The 20,563-nt window shown below is 38.2% G+C and overlaps 1 protein-coding gene across 1 annotated transcript in view; it reads left to right on the top strand.

The window, feature by feature from the left end:
• Positions 1–5,216: 5,216 nt before the first annotated feature.
• The window catches only part of cubn (cubilin (intrinsic factor-cobalamin receptor)), a 93,762-nt gene continuing 78,415 nt past the window's right edge, over positions 5,217–20,563 (top strand). Inside the window, exons 1-8 of the mRNA XM_039789731.1 lie at positions 5,217–5,444; positions 6,766–6,895; positions 12,834–12,929; positions 14,534–14,572; positions 14,690–14,791; positions 17,796–17,899; positions 18,627–18,753; positions 19,739–19,907. Coding sequence (XP_039645665.1) covers positions 5,323–5,444; positions 6,766–6,895; positions 12,834–12,929; positions 14,534–14,572; positions 14,690–14,791; positions 17,796–17,899; positions 18,627–18,753; positions 19,739–19,907 — 889 coding nt within the window. The 5' untranslated portion in view covers positions 5,217–5,322. The remainder of the gene's footprint in view (positions 5,445–6,765; positions 6,896–12,833; positions 12,930–14,533; positions 14,573–14,689; positions 14,792–17,795; positions 17,900–18,626; positions 18,754–19,738; positions 19,908–20,563) is intronic.

The raw sequence follows: 20,563 nt of genomic DNA, 5'->3' as shown, positions 1-20,563 counted from the left end.
CAGGCATCTCAAAACACACCCAGATAGGTCAGTCACTTGCTAATGTGAAAGAGAAGTTACATTTAGCATATATCGTCACAGGTAACAAGCTAACCATCGCAAAGTGTTGTGCTAATGCAAGGAACAGGCAAATTGTATCTTTATAGATGTATCCGTATGATGTGACAGACTTAGGTTAATATTTCACCAGATCCGAGGGCTAGGGGGATGTGTTAGCAGAAGATTAGACTATACGATGTTCTAAGTTGTAGGCCCAATGTAAGTTCTGGATGTAACAAAGTTAAGCTAGCTCCATTAAAGCATACGTGATATTTTTTCCGTCACAAGTGGTTATGTTGAAAAATACTAGGGCTGTGTATTGACAAGAATCTGCCGATACGTATCACGATACATGGGTCACGATTCAATATATTGCAATATGTTGCGATACTGTGCGTAAGGCGATATATTGGGATTTTTTTAAAGTATAATTTTAGAAAAACTAATGATGTTCATTAAAGTCAAAGAAGTTTACTTTAGGTAAACAATTCAGTACACAGAAAAGCTAACTGCCAGTTTGGGATTGTGGTTCACAGGTTCTTAGTGAGCTAATGTTTATATGCTAAATAAATAATAAATAATATATAAATAAAATTTAGCAATACACCCCTAAAAAATACAGTAATGAAATTGAAAGAGAGTTCTTAATTTTTGTTTCTTCAGCTTGCATTGCAGTAGACCCCATGAAGTTATCCCACAACTGATGTTGATACTGTACTGTATGGATGGTAGCTACAGGACATGCTTTGAATTTATAAGATTTAACAATATAGTATTAGGGACAGATCAGATTGCCAGAGACTTGAGACTTGACTTGGACTCGTGGCAAAAGACTTGAGACTAGACTTGAACTTGCCCCTCAAAGACTTGAGATATGACTTGGACTCGAGCTCAAAGACTTGAGACTCGAGCTCAAAGACTTGAGACTCGACTTGGTCTTCCAAAAAATGACTTGTGAACAAATGCACCTAATGGTTCATGAAGCTTCGTTTGGACATCACTAATGATTAGTATGGCATGAAACAATTAGTCGCACTCAGCTCATCCCCCTAAATTTACCTAAAGAAGATTCTAATTTAAACCAAAAACGGATAACATAACCACCGGTGGTGTCAAACACAAACTACAATAACAAACCCACCACATGCTACTGCACATGCTAGGCCACACTAAAATATAATAAAATAAAACCCACATTTTAATTAATAGTGATTTATTGTATTTATGTGAATATAGAAAATCATAATTGAAAAAAAAAAATCACAATACACAGAGTTTAAAATGTTTAAATGATTAAGAATTAAAATAACCATGCCTTTTCTAACCTGATGCACCAGATGGTTTGTTAAACAGAACCATCTGAAAAGCCGTCATTGGAGCCCTCGGAAAACAGCAATCACTTTTAAAAAAATAGCTTGCAGGTGATTGAATGTACAATCTGTCTATCATCTGCTACTGTTGTTTGGAACGAACAGTAGCTCTTTACCGGATGCTGATTGGTCCAAACTGCTGGTGGTCTAAACATGCAAAGGCAAGCCTGACAAGAAGGATTCTCGCATGATCTTGTGATATCACGAGAATCCGGCGGCCATGCAAGATAACATGTATTTACCCAAAAAGCGTCAGTAATGGTTTAATTTCAGGAAAATTCACCAATTCACTAATAGATGCTCACTAGTTGTCCTCCCCGCAACATATCAATAGATTTTCATAATGTGCAATTCATTCCTCCTGTTAAAAAAATTATACTGTCTTCTGTTTTATGCCAGCAACTCTTGAGCCTTCTTGTATCAAAATTTTTTTTCTAACATTTCATTGTATCAGTACATTTCATGTGTAATTCACTCACGTTTACTTTTTCTGAACAATGTATCTACAACATTTGATTGTTGAATTACAGTACCCAAATAAAATGCAAAGTAGTGTGGCCTTTGACATTGTTATTGGGTTGGTATTTTCTTATTACATACTATATTGTTGTCCTAAAAGTGTTATTATGGAGTAGTTTTGAATGACCATTGAAGAGGAGAGATTGGGTAACAAGAGTTTATTCAATACACATTAGATTCCAACAACATATCATTCTTCCATGGCAGATCAATCAATTGTAGTGTGAAAGTGGCTAGGCTATAGTTCAGTCCCTCCAGGATTTCGCGATGTCATGATCGCATCAATTCACGCAAATTCAACCAATCACCGTGAATTTGGTGCGATTCGCACTTTTGACCAATCACCGCAACTGTTCCGCAAATTTGACCAATAACCTGAAGCTTCCCACGACTTCAACCAATCCCAGCAGTCCCACGTGCCGTCACTATGTGACTCTGAGAGCCAATGACCAAGCGGGAGTGAGAACGGCCACAGGTTGATCATTTCCTTGTTTCTGATGAAGACAAGACATGTGTGACTGCAAAACATTTCAGACCATCCTGCCAACCTGTATACATTTTAACATCAATGTACGCTGTAATGATTTTTCACTCCAAAGTCGCTGAAAGCTGCTGCTGTTTCAATCCTGTCAGCTCTCTGCAGCGGGTGGGGCTGCTCAGTTCCCCCCGCAACTGAGGCGCGCACACACACACAAAAACACACACACAAACACACATGGTGGATGCAGGAAAAACCGGAGATGAGACGACACGATGATCTAAATTGAGGACAGCTACGCTATTGTAAATGCAATGATAAGATTAAGTCCAATAAGTAACGTTACTTTATTAAACCGTATGAATGTGTGTCCCGGGCCAGGATAGGAAATTAACTAACAATACAAAGATCAACAAGCCACTGACACATATGTTCAGATTTGATTCATTTAATAAATTCACAACTTTTTTTGCAACTTTCACGATCTCCTGCGATTTCATTGCAACAAACATACAAAAGACATCGCAACTTTTATCGCAATTTTTTACAAAAGCTCCCGCAAAATCAGGCATTTTGGGATGCAACAATCTCATAAAAAGGCCACGAAATCCTGGAGGGACTGATAGTTTATCTGGCAGCTGCAAAATGCTGCATAAAGGCATTAAGCACTATTGAGGCATCCTCAGTTGGGATCTCAAAGTGGTGATCTGAATCCTGACTGGATCCTCTCTCAGTGGCAGTTTCTCCCAGCTGGTGTCATTTATCTTCATTAGTATCCTCCATCTTCCCATAAAGGCATTAAAACACTAAGGAACTTTTTTTATCGTGCGTCAATATATTTTTTTTGAACAGTTGTTTTTGTGCTGCCTCCTCTAGTGCTGCTTCCCCCTGTAGAAATCGGATAAGGTCCCTTCTAGGACTGCACAATTACTTGCAATTTTATCGCAACATGGACTAGCACAATAGCCAAATTGCAGGGGGCACAATATTTGTTAAAGGCAAAAGATGTGTTAAACTACAAATCGTATCCTACAGACTAAAGAAAAAATATTTGTTGATACAGATCCTTGCAATTTTTTTTTTTTTATGTTCAATGAAAATGTGAATAATGAGTTATGGTTATGGAGTTATGGTTTTATTAAAAAAGAAAGCTCAGCCTGTTTAGTCAATCATTACGATTTGTAAAAGCCTTATTTGATTTTATGAAAATATTATTATTACAAGCAATTTCCTTAGTCCTCTGACCACTTCATGAGTAATCATGAGTTTTTCTGAATTGAATGCTTGTAACTTCAAATTATGAGTTACGGAAGAGTATTAGGGCCACATCTGAAAATATTTATTGAGTTCTGAGTTTATGTCAGAATTCTGACTTTAATCTCAGAATTCAGATTTTTTTTTTCTTAAAGTAGAAAAAAGTATGATTTCTGAGAATAAAGTCAGAATTCTGAGATTCTTTTTTCTCAGAACTCAAATACATTTTTCACGTGGCCCTAATCCTCTTCCGTAAAGAGTTGAATGAATGCACTGCTAATATTTATCTTTATATTATTTATAATTATAGGAATTTATGGAAAATGAAACATCCTCCGTTTTCCAGCAGCTCTTTTGACCACTCAGGCTCCAAAGCTTCTAAATAGCAACAGCAGTTTTTTGCAACATAAGAACAGGAATGTCTGTGGCCTAATATCATACATGTACACATATTCAGGCAGCCAGTCTTAACCACTTTATTGTGAGAACTGTGTGAACTCCGTACTGCAGTGCCTTGTAAAGGTGCCAATGATATTTCCATCATAAAAACAACGCCATTTTAGCAAAGCTGTTACCTTTATTGGCTAGCTCACATGATTCAGGAGGTTACACATAACATCCTCTGTGTGTGTGTGTGTGTGTGTGTGTCAGACAATGTCAAGTAAATAATATGCAGATGGTTATAAGAAATCGTAAACATTTGGATATATTCCTCCTGAGTGAATTTCATAAGGAATAGTAAAGTGCATAAAAAGCACTTTGTACGTTGTGTAAAACTGGTCAGGATCATTTCCTTGGACTACGAGCGGTCAAGCCTGAAGGAGCAATGGTTCAGCATGGGGAGAAAATGTCGTATCCTACACAGGAGTTTTATAATACATAATAAAAGGAAAACATACCAGTAATAATGATGTTAAGTTATGCAGGACAGTTTAAACTGGCCAATTTATGACTGGGAACCCAATCATAAGAAACAAATACAACACGTGTTAAGGTAATACTGTATTTAATCAGAATTCATTTAGTTAAACCTGAAATAAAGACAGTTTTTAAATGGTAGATGGCTCCTATAGGCTCACTGCTACTGCCTTATCCTTTTGATGACACTGGACCATTATGCAAAATGTAATGGATTTTAATTGGTTAATCAAATCATTTAATATAAGTTGTGAAATTCAAGTGGTTGTTACACTATCACCATCGTGGACATTGCTCCCACAATGTAGTCAGAATTATTTGGATAAGATTCAAACTTAACTACATAACTAAATAAGAAAACGCTTTGATGATTCACTTTAAAAAAAAAAATAGCATTTCAAAATGTTACACCTACTGATCGTGTTGAAAATGTTCAAAATCTGACTGTAATAAATACTATTTATCATGTCCTTATGATGCCTTTTAAGACCGGACTAAATCGTCACAGTGATAACCCCCTTCTGCATGCACACACACATTAAGTCACACGAAGCAGGTTACTCATCTCCTACAGTCATGTGAGGGACATTCTCCCTCATTAACAAAGTTAACCAGCTTCGGTAAATTGAGATGTACTTTATTGTTGTAGTGTCAGGTCAAAGTCTTGGCAATGAGCAGTAGAGTGTGTTAGCCCGTCAAACCCCAGTAACGCTGTTTAGAGTGTTCAGGCAACACATCTTTTCTATGGCTTGGACGCTGCGGCTCTCATGGCTTTCCTTCGGGCTCATTTTTCTTCTGGTGGGACTGCAAGGAGAGCTAAAAGAGACAGCCCCGCGACGGAACAAGAGGGACATCAGCAATGATCAGTGAGTTGGGGGTTTCTAGTGTTCAAACAGGGATGTCTTTTATAGAGATGATCCGATACCAGTATCGGAAAAGCCTCCAATACTGCCTAAAATTCTAGTATCGGTATTGGCAAGTACTGGAGTTTATGCACTAATCTGATAACACGGTATTTAAGAATAAGTAATTTATTTACGGTCAAACTGGATAATAAAAGAAAGTTCTACGGCCTTCATGTTTCACAAAGAGTTTAACAACAATGGTAGCTGTCATATCACATCCATACAGGGATAGTAGTATAAAGCTGTTAAAACAATAAAATATCTGTATTTTTTAACACACTCGTGTCGGATTGGTTATCATATCGGCCGATACTCAAGTTCAGGGATCGGAATCAGTATCGGAAAGGAAGAAATGGTATCAGAACATCTCTAGTCTTATATAGTGATTGGGTATAAATGATGGCCTACACCCAGGGTCCAAAATTAACTTTTTGTGTCCACCAGCCAAATGGCTAGTGAATGTTCAAATTTTAACTGCTACTCAATAGATTATCATTATTTTTGGGCTGGTGAGTGAGGCAAATCTACCAGCCACTTGTGTATTTTACCAGCATTTGGCTAGTAGATGGTGTTAATGTTGGACCCTGACTACACCAGTATTACTTATCTTACATTGCTTTATTATATAAAACTTAAAACAGCACTCTCAAAGAGAGGGACCGGTCTTAAATATCAATTTAACTCATTTTCTATACCGACCAGCTGATTATAAACTGAAGTGAGTGCTGTTAGGTCGGTATATAAAATGAGTTAAATTGATATTTAAGACCGGTCCCTCTCTTTGAAAGTTTTTTTTATTTTACAGTTACAAGTATTTTACAAGTTATGCAAAGAATAATGTCCTAAAAGTAGTTGAACAATTAGTCTTTTATATATAAACTGTGAAATGTAATGCTTTGCGATGTTAGCTTTTGGATTATTTTATCTGTGTACTGGTTACAAGTATTTTACATGTATATAAGTTACTTATGTTTGAATTCTGCCTTGATGTCGCAAGAGGAGCTAATGGAGAAAAATATGTTATTATTGGATTGTGGTTGGATATTCTACTTTTGCAGGGCTTCCACTGATTATAGACCTTCAGGGAAATAAGGGAACATGATAAGTTATCTGAATACTGTCTGAGGTTCATAGTGTGAGTCCGTATATAATGTGTATTATTGTAAAAGCATAACACTAAATGTATTCTATTAACATAACCTTGACTGTCCTAAGTAGAACTGCTCCGTACGAAATATATCAGCACAGTCTGTTGATGGAATTTGGCTGATTTGACTTGTAGGCCTCGCATGCTGTCAGATAACGGTCACCTTGTCTTCAAAACTGGTGACAATAAAGAGATCCGCTTCCAGACGTCGGCATCAGGCCGGGTTAAAGTGGATAATGAAGACCTCACCCAACTTTTGAGTCAGGTAAGCTCAGCCTTTTTCCATTACTAACTTTCATGTGACGGAATAAAGTCCAGTGGTTCATAATATTTAACCAGATCGTCCTCACCCAGAAAACGACCGTGTAGGTCGAGTTTGCAAGCAGCTCATAACGACCTATATTTATTATCCTTTAGAAAAAACTCCTTACATCAATCTCAATTAAGGGACCTAAGGCATGGAATGAGCTGCCTATTTAGCTAAAAGCAATAAAGAAAAGTCATAAGCTTTTTAAAATTAAACTTAAGAAGTTTTTAATTGATTATCAGACCTGTTCACATATGACAACCCGGTCTCACTCAAAAGCGTACAAATAACACAGGTTTTACACTCTGCGTGTAAGTAATAATGTGCAAAGTTCCAAATTTCGTGGCAGTACATACGTGGAGCCGTTCCATTATAGTACGGGCGGTAACTGCGTTGGCGAGCGCACGTTGGCTCGGCGCCACGCGTGGTGTGTTATCGCGAGACCGTAATGTACTATTGCGAGAACAACGTCACGCCAAAAAAAATGGTTGGGTTTAGGAAAAGAATGCAGGGAAGGCTTTAGTAACACAAGAAAGTGACAAAAACACGGCACATAACCACAAAAACACGCTAATAAACGGTTGGGTTTAGGGAAGAAATATTGGGGAAGGCTTAAAAAAAAAAAAAAAAGTTTAACAAAAAAAAAACGGCTAAAAATCACCACACGCAGGACGCGAAACCCAATCTCCCAGGTGAAAGTCCTGTGTTTTACCCATCCGCCACCGCAACCAACCTCCTTACGTGGTCCCACGTCCCTTTATACTATACGTGAGCAAGATTGCAAGAGCCGCAGTCTCCATTACTGTTATTGGAGCACTCCACGTATCTACTGCACGCACATTTTGACTTTGGCGTACACAATGCACGTATTTTCAAAGTGAGAAACCTGTGTTATTTGTACGCTTTTGACTGAGACTGAGCTGCATATAAGGGTGGGGTGGGGGTAAGGGGAGTGGTACAGATGGATGTGCCTTGTATGCTTATGTGCTTTATGTATTTTAATGTAGCAATGTTTTATATTTGTTTTTATGTTTAAAAGCTCTTCTAGGGACGGGCATTGGATATTAGCAAGAGCTATAAATGCTGTGATGCTGTACTGTACATTGGAGATTGGTTGCAGAAATGTCTATGTCTTAGCGTCTGTTCCAAATAAACATGAAATGAAATTAAAAATGTCAACCTGTCGTGGACATAGTAATTATCGGGGGAGCAAACGAGAATGTGAGACAACAAAGTATAAGAGCGCCAAATTCCACAAAAGGAGGCAGGTTGGAGTGGTGGGTGGGTCAAACAGACCCGGGAGACCAGGGTTCGCACCTGTATGAAACCAAAAATCAATGCTAACTATTTGTCACATGATTAAAACTGCCACCGCGGTCCGTGTTACAGTCATGTGTTTAAAAAGCCACCGTGTGGCAGTAAATAACATGTCATGTATGTCGTTTTGGGAGTCATTGACAATCAACCTATTCTGTTGTTTAGGTGTAAGGACGAGTTCATCAAACACACTTCAGGGGTTTATGCAGTCAGTGATAATGAGTAAATTACATTTTAATCAAAACAAGAAAACTGATATTTTACAGTGCATGACACACAGAAAACTGCAGATAAACTTTTGGGATGACTTCTTTTTCATAACTGACTTCATGGTTGCAACAACCAGGAAGCATATACTGTGCAAGCTCGGTGTTTCCCATTCCACCAGCCCAAGAATAACCTCACAATAAGAAAAACGAAAAGAAAATGGTTCATATAGGTGCAATAAAGTGACTTTGTAATAAATTAAATGCTTAATAATAAACAGGGCCAAACGGGATCTCTGCAGATTTCTTTTTACATTTTTCAGCAGGAGATAATATAATATTCCGAGTTTAATTATTTATTTTTTTATGCGGAAAATTCTGAGCCAGCAGATTCCGTGTGTCCCTGATAATAAGGAATAACTTTGAAAGCACAAAAGCAACATGAAAGGTAAATGAATTCCACCCTGGATATGTCTCACCACTCTGCATACAAATAACCCTAATCTACCTTCCCTGTAAGAAATGTCTTCCTTCCTTTGCAACAAGCCTTCCTTGCAGAGTCGTGTGTTACTAAACAGGAGTTGCCTCAGTCACTTTCCAGTTCCTGAGCATAGTTTGCATCCAATCATTATGGCTGCTATCAGGGCTTTAATACATGAGTCCGGACTCTGACTCAAGATGTTTTCCTGTTGACTTGGACTCGTCTTGGACTCGGTATTTGGACTCCGACTTGACTCGGGCATTGTATTCGCCAAATATTCTAGTAGGTCTCGACCGAGTCCAGCATTATATGCTTTTATTCTAAAGTAACTTCCTCCTTCAAAACAAAACCATTGATGAAGTGTGCTCGTTCAGAAAACAGGTATTGGTTTAATTCAAAATCCATCTAGAACAGGCATCGAGATTGGTCACCTGGTATACACCTGGAATATACAGTAGGCTACCTCTATCATTAGGTATCAATAGTTTTCATTTTGGCCACAGACACAATGTCAGCAAAGCACTTTGTACTATGGATTCTTCAGGACAAGTACTAAGTTGAAGAATGGGAACATTTCCATTTTATATTTTAAAGTGCTCATATTAGTCTTTTTGGCGTTTTCCCTTTCCTTTATTGTGTTACGTATCTTTTTTGTGCATGTAATAGGCTTCCAAAGTGAAAAAACCCAAATTCCACCCATAGGGACTTACCATCTCCAACAGAAAACACTGTTCACAAACTGCTCCAAACAGCTCTATTGTAGTCCAGCCTTTACTTCAGAGACAAAAGTGGTCACTTTGGAACACACGTTATAATGCTCACCTAGCTGCTAGCGTGGCACGCCCTCATACTCTGCTTCTGACTGGCTAGTAGTCCTTACCTAGGTACTGTCAGGGCATGCCCTCATACTCTGCTTCTGACTGGCTAGTAGTCCTTACCTAGGTACTGTCAGGGCATGCCCTCATACTCTGCTTCTGACTGGCTAGTAGTCCTTACCTAGCTACTGTCAGGGCACGCCCTCATACTCTGCTTCTGACTGGCTAGTAGTCCTTACCTAGGTACTCAGCATGTGCGACTCCCAACAAAGATGGAACAGAAGTGAGATGTCTTACTCTGTAGCTAAAACAGAGAGCTCAACACACAGGGTGAAAAGAGGAGCTGGAGCAATGTGCAGTACAACAAAAATATGGTGTTTTCTGAAAATTAAACCACGTAAACCTATTCTGATATAACCTCTAAATACAATTATGAACCTGAAAATGAGCATGATATGAGCCGTTTAAGTAAATAATGTGGCCTAATCTGACCCTTTCTTTTTACGATCTTGACTGTCTCTCATTTGGACTCGGTCTTGACTTGGACTTGAACCTCTTTGGATTCGGTCTTGACTTGGTCTCGACTAGTCTTGGACTCAACAAAGGTGGACTTGACTACAGCCCTGGCTGCAATTTTATTAATAGTATCAAATCATAACAAGAGTTATCGCAAGACACTTTACAAATCGAGTAGGTCTAGATCACACTCTATAACTTACAAAGACCCAACAATTCCCCCAAGCATTTACTGCAACAGTGGCAAGGAAAAACTTCATTTTAGCCTCCTGTTGTCCTTGGGTCAAATTTGACCCATTTTCAAAAAGGTTCTGAAATTTGGATTTCTTTCAACCAAAATGTCAAAAAAATGGATTAAACAATGTTGAACAAAATCGTTAAGAAGTGACAAAAAACTTGGAAAAGTGTCAAAAACTTAGGTAAAAGTGACAAAAGTGTCAAAAAACCCCCCGTCCAAAACGTTGAAAAAAAGGTTTTAATTTTAAATTTTGACACAGAAAAAAAAAAGGTGCATGGTCGACGGGAAGACAACACAAGGCTTTAGGCAGAACCCTCGAGTGGTGAGAAAAAAACTTCCTTTTAGGCAGAAACCTCGGACAGACCCAGGCTCTGGGTGGGCGGCCATCTGCTATCTGTTGGGACACAGAGATACAGAAATACAGATATGTTTAATTACTTTGGTGCTCATGTTTGAATGCGTGAGGCTTGGCTTTATCTGTTGAAACAAGTGATCTGGTTGTACTTCCAGCACGTCAGCATGATCACAACAGCAATCCAATTAGCCTATCCAAACACCTACTTAACTGTCTCATTATAACTTCTTATCAGCTTTACACAACCGAAAGCACGCTGCTTCTCATATGAGGCTATGAATGATTAACAAATTAGGAAGCAGACACAGCAGTTTGGACAAGGCCAAAGATCAGAAGCCGTAGAGTTAGAGGTGCATTAGAGTCAAACACACTCCTTTAACTAAACATCTGAAGCCTTGTGACGTGTGCTCAGACCTAAAATTAACAGGAGAGGAATGAACAGTGTCACGTTGGAAGCAGTTGGTATTTATTGTTTAACTCTAACCCTGGTGTTGTCCAAATTTGACCCGTTTAAAAAAAAAAATTATATCAGAAATATAAGGTTTCTTTCAACAAAATTGCCCAAAAATAACAATGATGCATGGAAGTACGTTGTACAAACGTATGTTACCCATACAACATTCTTCGCAGGTAAAATTCATGATAACATATTCTATTTTATAGCTTTTGAATAAAATAAAAAAAAACAGCAACCTGACTGAACTTTGACATAAACCTGTCTGTGATTCACTCAACATCATCTGACTATTAGCCAAAGTAATTCATAATTTCTGCTTTTTTAAACTCAAAAATGAGATACAATGTCATTTAAATCAGGTTCATTGACCATAAATTTAAAAAAGCGTTGGAAAAAAAGCGCCAAAACATTTTGACCTGTAAGGACAACAAGTTCATGGCCGACATGAAGACAACACAAGGGTTAAACGTTTCAGACATCAAAGAATTAAAAACAATCTCAAGTAGGTCTGCAACTAACAATTATTTTCATTGTCAAATTATTTTCTCCATTAAAGCTATAGTGTGTAGGTTCTGTCTCTCCCACGAGGAATTCTAAGTAATGACAACAAAACTTATCGATTAATCGATTGTTTGTAGCTCTAATCTCAAACATCTTTCTGAGAGGATTGCCAAACATGAGACAATGTGCTAAAATTGGGCTTGCTCGGCAGAGCAAACATAGGTACTCCAATTAACTGCACACACACATTAAACAGTGACAGCAATTTAAGGAGAACATGTATGTGCTCAGTCAGATTCAACATTAATGATACAAAATAAAAGAAACATGAAAGAGAAATGTACATTCCCAGGAATGAAACAGAAATAATTCACAGTATGTTTTCAGACCACACTGTACGAAATACAGTACTAAGTTGTAAGTTCGTCAACCCTCTGAGGTCTAAGGGCATTTATAGATATCTTCTTGAATTCTCCTTTTAAAGGTTTTTGCATTTAACCTGATCCCTGTGCGTTTCATATCAAAATGTTCAGAACGAACTCAGTTTTCCGTCAAGTGACACGCAAAATTGTTCTAGAGCAATTTATAATATAATATATTATATTTTATATATTATTAGCCTTGGGTTCACAAAAGTAGCGTAATATATGAATAAAATAGCAAATAAATGTCTAAAATTAAATTTTGTAATCTCGCTTTTTGAGTAGGAGTGTTGTCAACCATCGCTTGGACTCGCGGGTGCTTCTTTTGTCCTCAGAGGCAGGGGTGTCGGACTGGGTGTGGAAATGGGACTGAGTACCCAGGACCCTCATGTGCGGAGTTCCCAGAAAGATGCTAGAATGAATAGCTGTGGATGCGGGGGAGGGCCCATAGAGAATGGTTTCTACAGGGCCCAGAATGTTGTGCTACGCCCCTGCTCAGATGGTTAATGTTCGTGAAGGTTTTCTTCAAGGAACAATTTTGTCTTCAACTTTTGTCTTACTGAAGTGTTTGTCACTGTCTGATTTCAGATCAAAACCAACAAAGAAGACATTAATGACATAAAGTCTCACGGAGGTGCAGTTCCCCCTGATGTCACCAACAAACTGAACCAGCTTGATACCAAGGTTAGAAATTAGACATTACAGCTACTTCCTGTTGGATGACAATCTTATATGCATTGAGTCATTAAAAAAAAAAAATGAAATCAAGCAAATCCAGTTGTAAACCACATTTTAACAATTCCTTGTGCACCACAAACATGTTCCTTATGTATAGTTAATACTTATTTATTTACTTTTACACTTTTAGCTCATTTGCATATTCTTGTGTGAATTTATTATGTTATCTGATTACATGCCATATAAAATTACAATATATATAAAACTACTGAACATAGTAATTAATATACAATATACAGTTGCAATGCACAGTACACACATGAAACATTTACACAATGTTAAACAACTCAAAGTGCACATGTACATTGAGAATACACAGACTCATAAAGAAGACATTTAAGGCTATGTTCACATTTGGCGTCTTTTTTGACAAGATAAAGTTGACGTTAAAGTTAGGGCGCTTTTGTAGTAGAAAAAAAGCTGGCAGCGTTTTGGTTCCAAAATCAGCCGAGAGCGTCTTTTGTTGCTATAACAACAGCTAATGCTACAGAATGCTACAGTATCCTAGAGCACTATGTGGAGTGGTGCTAACGTTATATAAAACAAAGTCGTGGAGTGAGCTACAGAAAGAACAGAGAGAGAGAGAGAGAGAGAGAGAGAGAGAGAGAGAGAGAGGTGCTAACGTTAGATAAAACAAAGTGTTGGAGCGAGCTACAGAAACAACAGAGAGAGAGAGGGTGGTGCTAACATTAGATAAAACAAAGTGGTGGAGTGAGCTAGAGAAAGAACAGAGAGAAAGAGAGAGGTGCTAACGTTAGATAAAACAAAGAGAGTTCCCTGTACAGGGAGCACCCGGTCATATCATATATGCATCTATGGCGCTCACGACTTTTTTGAGAACGGTTTATTCTATAGGATTAAAATGTAAAACAGACGCTGGCATTTTAAAAAAAAGACGCCAAGTGTGAACATGGCCTAAAGGGATTAAATTGAATCAGGCTGTTCAATTTCATTTGAATCTGCATGTTATTCCATTTATATGGAGCATAATATTCACATGCAGTTTTGCCTAATTCTGTCTTAACGATTGGAATATTTAGGACCAAGAAATCCCTGGTGCGAATGCCATAGTGATACGATTTAAAATTCAAGCTTGTTAAATATACAGGCAATTTGTTAAGCAAGGCTTTGGAAATACATAGAATGCAGTGTTGCTCCCTTCTTAGAGCAAAAGAAGTCCAGCCTACATTTTGATAAAGTGGTTGGTACTGAATCCATCACCAGATATAAATCTAAGGGCAGAGTGATACACTGCATCAAGTGGCTTTAATGTAGAGGAAGCTGCATGCATAGAAATGATATCCCCGTAATCCAAAACTGATAGAAACGTAGCTTGAACTATCTGTTTCCTATAACTTTGGGTGAGGCGAGATTTATTTCTATAAAAGAATGCCAATTTTGGTTTTAATTTCTGCTTTCAGTTATGAAGTGGTTTGATGCAATCAAACAGACTATTGTGGGTTTATAATAATAGCTTTTTAGAATTCCTCTGTCCAAATAACTATTGCTTATTCTGAACTGCATCAAAACAAATGTCCCATGCTTTCCAGGTGTCAACACTTGAGAATAAAGTGACTGCACTTGAATTGGTAAGACATTTAAAAACTCTTTGTTGTAATGGCTCAAACTGAAGACCTGATGACCTTTATTTGCTATACATGTCATGTTTATCTCTTAGCTTTCCTTCTCCTCTTTCTCTCCTCCAGACAGTGCAGAAGGTGTCCTGCAGCAGTAATCCCTGTCAGAATGGAGGAACGTGTCTGAACTTACTCAACGCATACCACTGTGTGTGTCCCAGCAACTGGGCTGTGAGTTCCATACTGTTTATTTCATAGACTTGGTCGGCATTTACTGGGAACGCCCACTAAAAGGATCATTTCTGTTCATGCCGTGGGGGAAAACAAACCACTGGAATTAATGAGTGTAGACCTTGTTAGCGGTTGATCTTTACTCTTTGTCATATTTACGATCGTTTTTTTTACTGGTACAATGCCTGAAAATGCTGTGTGGCGTTCTGAGCCTCTAACAGGTTAAAACAAAGTCCTGATCCTAAGTTTTATATACTGCTGAATAGACAGACGGTGTTGTCCTGTCTGCAACTCAGGTCTGATCGGGCTTTTTTTATGGCAGTAACCCTCCAAGATGGCTTCACATCACAACGAAATAAACAGATTTTGCTCCCTGATATTTTGTGATGTAAAACCACTACCACAAAGCCACTGGTTAAAACATTGTGAGCCTCCAGGGACCTATACTTCTTCATGTTGCTCTGCGAGTAGATTCCTGTGGGATATAGCACATCGCCGAATATAACGTTAATACCGCTTATGTCACTGCTACAGTCCAAACTGTGACAGTTACATGGAATTTATTCATTTAATATGCTAAGACATACTAGTCTTTAATATCATAGCTTTAATGAACGTGGGATAACAACAGACTGTTTGATGACTCTGGGATAACAGTCATCCGAACCAATACGACTCCGTATTTTTATTTTTTATTTTTAAATGTATCTTGCTCTGTCAAGCGGCAAAGGTGCTTTTGAGTAGCCGATACTGAGTTAAGTAGTACCACGTGTATTATAGGTTTTTTATTTGTTACGGTACATTATTAGAGTTTTCTATGTATTAATTCTAGGCATTATTCAATATCAATACTGGTGCTGCTTAAAATTAGAATTTTGAATTTGTTTATTTTGCACAATAAAATTAAGGCAACAGTAACACAAGACAAAATATATATATATATATATATATATATATATATATATATATATATATAAAGATTGTGCAGGTGAGATTAAGAAATCCCTAGGGTCTTTTAGAAGGAATCTCACCTGAGGCAGAGAAGGAAAACAAATTGATGAGTAATTACAATTACAAGAGTCCTAAAATTTAACACAAGTAAGCACTGAATAAAAAAATAAAAAAAGCATAAGGTTGGCTACATAAACAAAAGTAAATTCCAAATAGTTCACACAGGAGATTACATTATATTTAGTCCAGAGCCCCAGAAACCTACTGTAACCTGCAATGCTATTTGCTGTTAAGTTTGCAGTGACTCAGGTTTTTTGGGGTTTTTGTAATCCGGTTAAATGCCTATCTAGATGAAGACACCCAGTTAGCACACTATTAAATATAAACATCATCATATACTATAAGCTAAAACTTTAACTTTAAACTATCCCACTGGTCACTGGTGGGATAAATCAAAAGATAGAGCACAATGCAAAAAACATGACTCAGAATTCTTTGAGAAGGGCCTTCAACTTTGGTAACATTGTGTGAAAAGCGTACAAATACCACGGGTTTCTACTTGTGAAATACGTGCAATGTGTACGCGAAATTGAAATAGTGCGTACAGCAGATACGCGGAGCGCTCCAATTACAGTAATGGAAACCACTGCGTTTATAGTATGAAAGGACGTGTGCCCACGTAAGGAGGTTGGTTAGGGTGGTGGATGGGTAAAACACAGGACTTTCACCCAGGAGACCAGGGTTCGCGCCCCGTGTTTGGCGATTTTATACCGTTTTTTAGCGTGTTTATGTGGCGCGTTTTTGCGACTTTGTAGTGTTTTTTTGTTAAGCCTTTCCCAAAACCCAACCGTTTATTAGTGTGTTTTTGTGATTTTCTTGTGTTATTAAAGCCTTTCCCTGCATTCTTTCTCTAAACCCAACCATATCTATGTTTTTGTGTGTGATGCTGTTCTCGCGATAACACACAACGTGGTGACGCGAGCTGCGTGCATATAAAACGCACCGGTCCCATGACTTCAATTGAGCGCCCGGTATGTAATGCTACGGAATTCGCTTTGGACGACATTACTGCACGGCAGGAAACCCGTGTTATTTGTACGCTTTCGAGTGAGATCGGGTTGATAATTTCAGTTGGTATTGAACTCTAGTGGCACATTGGTAGGTTTGCATTTAATCATATAACCAAAAATCAAATGACGGGAGTATAAGGCTATCAGGCCCAGGACCGGCGGTTGAAATCCAGTATTGTAGATGACAAATGTCTATCCCTGCAGCATATGTATTCACTCAATTGTTTTAAAATGTGTGTGTGGCCAAGCAACTTTTTGTTCTATTGTCAATAAAACACTTTGCTGTGTTCTACTCCCGTTCAGTGACCACACAATCTAAGATCTTAATAATCAGTCCCTCCAGAAAAACGTGATTATGCGATCGCATAATTCAATTCATAATCAGCCAAAGTCCGCATTTTTTCAAATATGCCGCACTTTCGCCGCATAAATTGCCGATTTCCGTGCAAAATATGCGGGGCTTGCATGATTTCATAATCCCTGCATTTTCATTGCAAAAAAAGTCACATATATCTTAGCAGGACGAAAAACGAAAGAAAAATTTTGTGTTTACTTCACACAAGAGCAGCCATTTTCCCCTGTTGCCATGGGAACGTTATGAAGTGACGTAATTGTGTCATCAAATCACTTTTTTTTTCTTTTTCATCAAACCGCAGTTTTTGCAAGTTCCTGCAATTTTTGCAAGTTCCTGCAATTTTTGCAAGTTCCCGCAATTTCATCGCATAAAATTGCATAAATATCCCGCATATTCCATCGCATTGTTTAAGAAAACGTGCCGCACAATCAAGGATTTTTGCCCGCAACAATCACAAAAAAACTCACGCATTTTTCTGGAAGGACTGAATAATATATCTGGCTGATACGTTTTTTTTTTTTTTTTTTTTTTTTTTTTTTTTTTTTTTTTTTTTTTTTTTTTTTTTTTTTTTTTTTTTTTTTTTTTGTGTGTGTGTGTGTGTGTGTGTGTGGGGGTGTGGGTGTTTCAGGGTCCTAACTGTGCAACGGATGTGAATGAGTGTCAGGTATATGCAGGAACATTTCAGAGTTGTCAGAATGGAGCAACCTGTGTCAACACCCCTGGATCGTTCACGTATGTATTAGGCCTCCCATATTACTCTACTGACACTCTCTTAATATTATCCAAATGACACACACACAAAGACACACAGACACTCACAAACAGACGGAAGATACAGCTGTGCTGCCACACCACACAGACTATGCAGATTAACCTGTAGGCAGTGCAGAGTAGAAAAACTGAAACAGTAAAAAAAGCAAAAAGATGCCTGTATAGAGCTTGTCGAGCACACCTCAGTTAGCTAAGTCTCTTTTCCTAAAGAAGCAGCTTGACAGTATTGTACCACAACAGTTGCTGCAAATGTCACAGGAACAACTGTCTTAACGCTGGTAACACACCGCACGCTGAAGCGCCGTGAAGCGGAGCTATTTTCATTTCGGCGACCATGTTTCAGTAACCTTCATTTTATTGAGGTGGGGCAGAGATTAAACACAGAACAGTTTGGATCATTTCCAGTTTCTAAAATGTGAGGATCTTCTTCACTTTTAATACTTTAAAGCTCTAGTACGTAACTTTTTTATATATTAATGAATGTCCGTTACATTCAAGACATCGCCAAATGAGTTGATACAAAACTACTTAAGACTATGACTATCTTTAGAAGATTGTGGCGTCTGGTGATGTCGGAATACTTCTTCCACCACTGCTTGATAGTGATCAATTTATTTATCTATCATACACAATCTTTTTTGAACAGCCACCATAATGGTGTTTTAATGACGTTTCTGTTTCTGCGCAGGTGTAACTGTTCTCCAGAATGGTCCGGGACTCTCTGTACGGTGCGTTATGATGACTGCAGGAATGCAGGACAAGACCTGTGTGTACATGGCACATGTATCGATGCAGACCGGGTTGTACCTGGACAGGTAACCAGTTTACTTAACACAGTCAAAAAATATATAGCAGAGTATATATTGTTTAGTTGTTTTTTTTTTACCACAGTATCAACTAAACACTATTTAACACTGTAGATTTAATTTATGCTGCAGGTAGCTTTTACTCTCTGCCCAGATCTTAAAGAGACAGGCGCTCCAACAGAGCTTTTCAGACAGAGTGTGACTACATGTATATTCAGACAGATAGTATGAGAAAAATAAAAAATATATGCCTATTTTTTTACATTAAAGCATAGAAACATACTCTAATAGAAACCCAAAACACAAGTATGTACCTTAAAATGAGCATCCTATGGGACCTTTAAACATGGATATGGCACAGGTATATGGCACAGTAATGAAAGTATTTTTCATGGAGAAACAGCAACGCACTACCAGTTTCATCATAGAAGGGAAACCGAGAGGATATAGGGTTTACTTTATAAGATGAAATTTGATTGGAATAGAGCAGTAGAACAGAAGGTTCTGCTGCATGCCAGATTGAATGTGTGTGAATAGAAGGTGAATTAGTGATGTCATGTTTTCTGCCGTGGTCCATGGAGCCCCAAAAGTTTAGTTTTCATTCCAAACTATCTGATTTCAGTAATTTACACAATAAGTGGCTATACTTATTATAAGGTATAAAAAAACAGCAGATTTTAAGGATATTACCCTTAAGGATATAACTCTTAACTTGTTTTAACATTGACTGCTGATATTAGTGAAATCACTGTTACTTCAGACAGAACTCCCTGATTTGTGATGCTGAATGGGAGATATCGTCTGCAAAAAGTCCTACTAGTGATACTAGTAAAAGACTAACCATGTTATCGGGCCTCCATGGCGTATAGTTTTGCTGCTGCTTTTATATAACAATTCAGTATTATATCATTTTGTTGTTGTTTCCATGATTCTGTTTTGCTGTAGATTTTAATAGACAGTTTTCACACTGTGACTATTTCCCCCCAATAAACAGCCTAAATATCAATGCATCTGTGAGGGTGGCTGGGAGGCTCCAGCTGGGAACCCGTCCTGTGTGGCTGATGTTAACGAGTGTAACCTACCCAACAAACCCTGCTCCGCCAACCCTGCTGTTCCCTGCTACAACACTCAGGGCTCCTTCTACTGTGGAGCCTGTCCTGCTGGTAACACAACTCACACTCGGCTCTATTTTAAATGAAACAGGCTGCAAGTGCTGGGGTTCCCTAACGGATTTTTGTGACTTTGAAACCAGAACCACACATGGAGCTTGAGCACAATATAAGTAAAATCAAGAAAATAGGGTTGGAGCAGGAACAATTAGAATTATGAGCAGTTGTCCAACAACAAAAGAGAAGTCCCAAATCACATTTCTCAGATTATTTCAAGCTCTGGCCCTGTGGGCATGAACATAGAAATGCCCAGTGGCGTGTGGTCACCGCTGGGGCGCCCCCTCTCTTGCAATTCCAGTTGTGAAATAAAATATTTTAGTGAAAAATCGTTTTTTATGTTATTGTGCTATGTGTGTACAAATTACAGTTGCCAATCTCACATAAATCATACATTATTACAGAAACATGATGACAAGTGCTGTCTGTGCGTACATTTCACCGCCCGATGGTGGAATGTGTGTAATATGTTCGGGTATTCCTGGTGGCCCCTGATTGGTTGACCACACGATGGAAGTAACTGGATCTGGGGCGAAATTTGTTTTATCCAAGAAATGTTGCCAGATTGGGCCCAGTTGGACGGCTTTAGGATGGAATACGTTGGGTGGGTTGACAAAATCTTGCCCCTTTTATGTTATAGTGCTGACTAATAA

Source organism: Perca fluviatilis, chromosome 22 (assembly GCF_010015445.1).
Source record: "Perca fluviatilis chromosome 22, GENO_Pfluv_1.0, whole genome shotgun sequence".
Classification (NCBI taxonomy): domain Eukaryota; kingdom Metazoa; phylum Chordata; class Actinopteri; order Perciformes; family Percidae; genus Perca; species Perca fluviatilis.
This window is presented reverse-complemented; position numbering and strand designations above follow the sequence as displayed.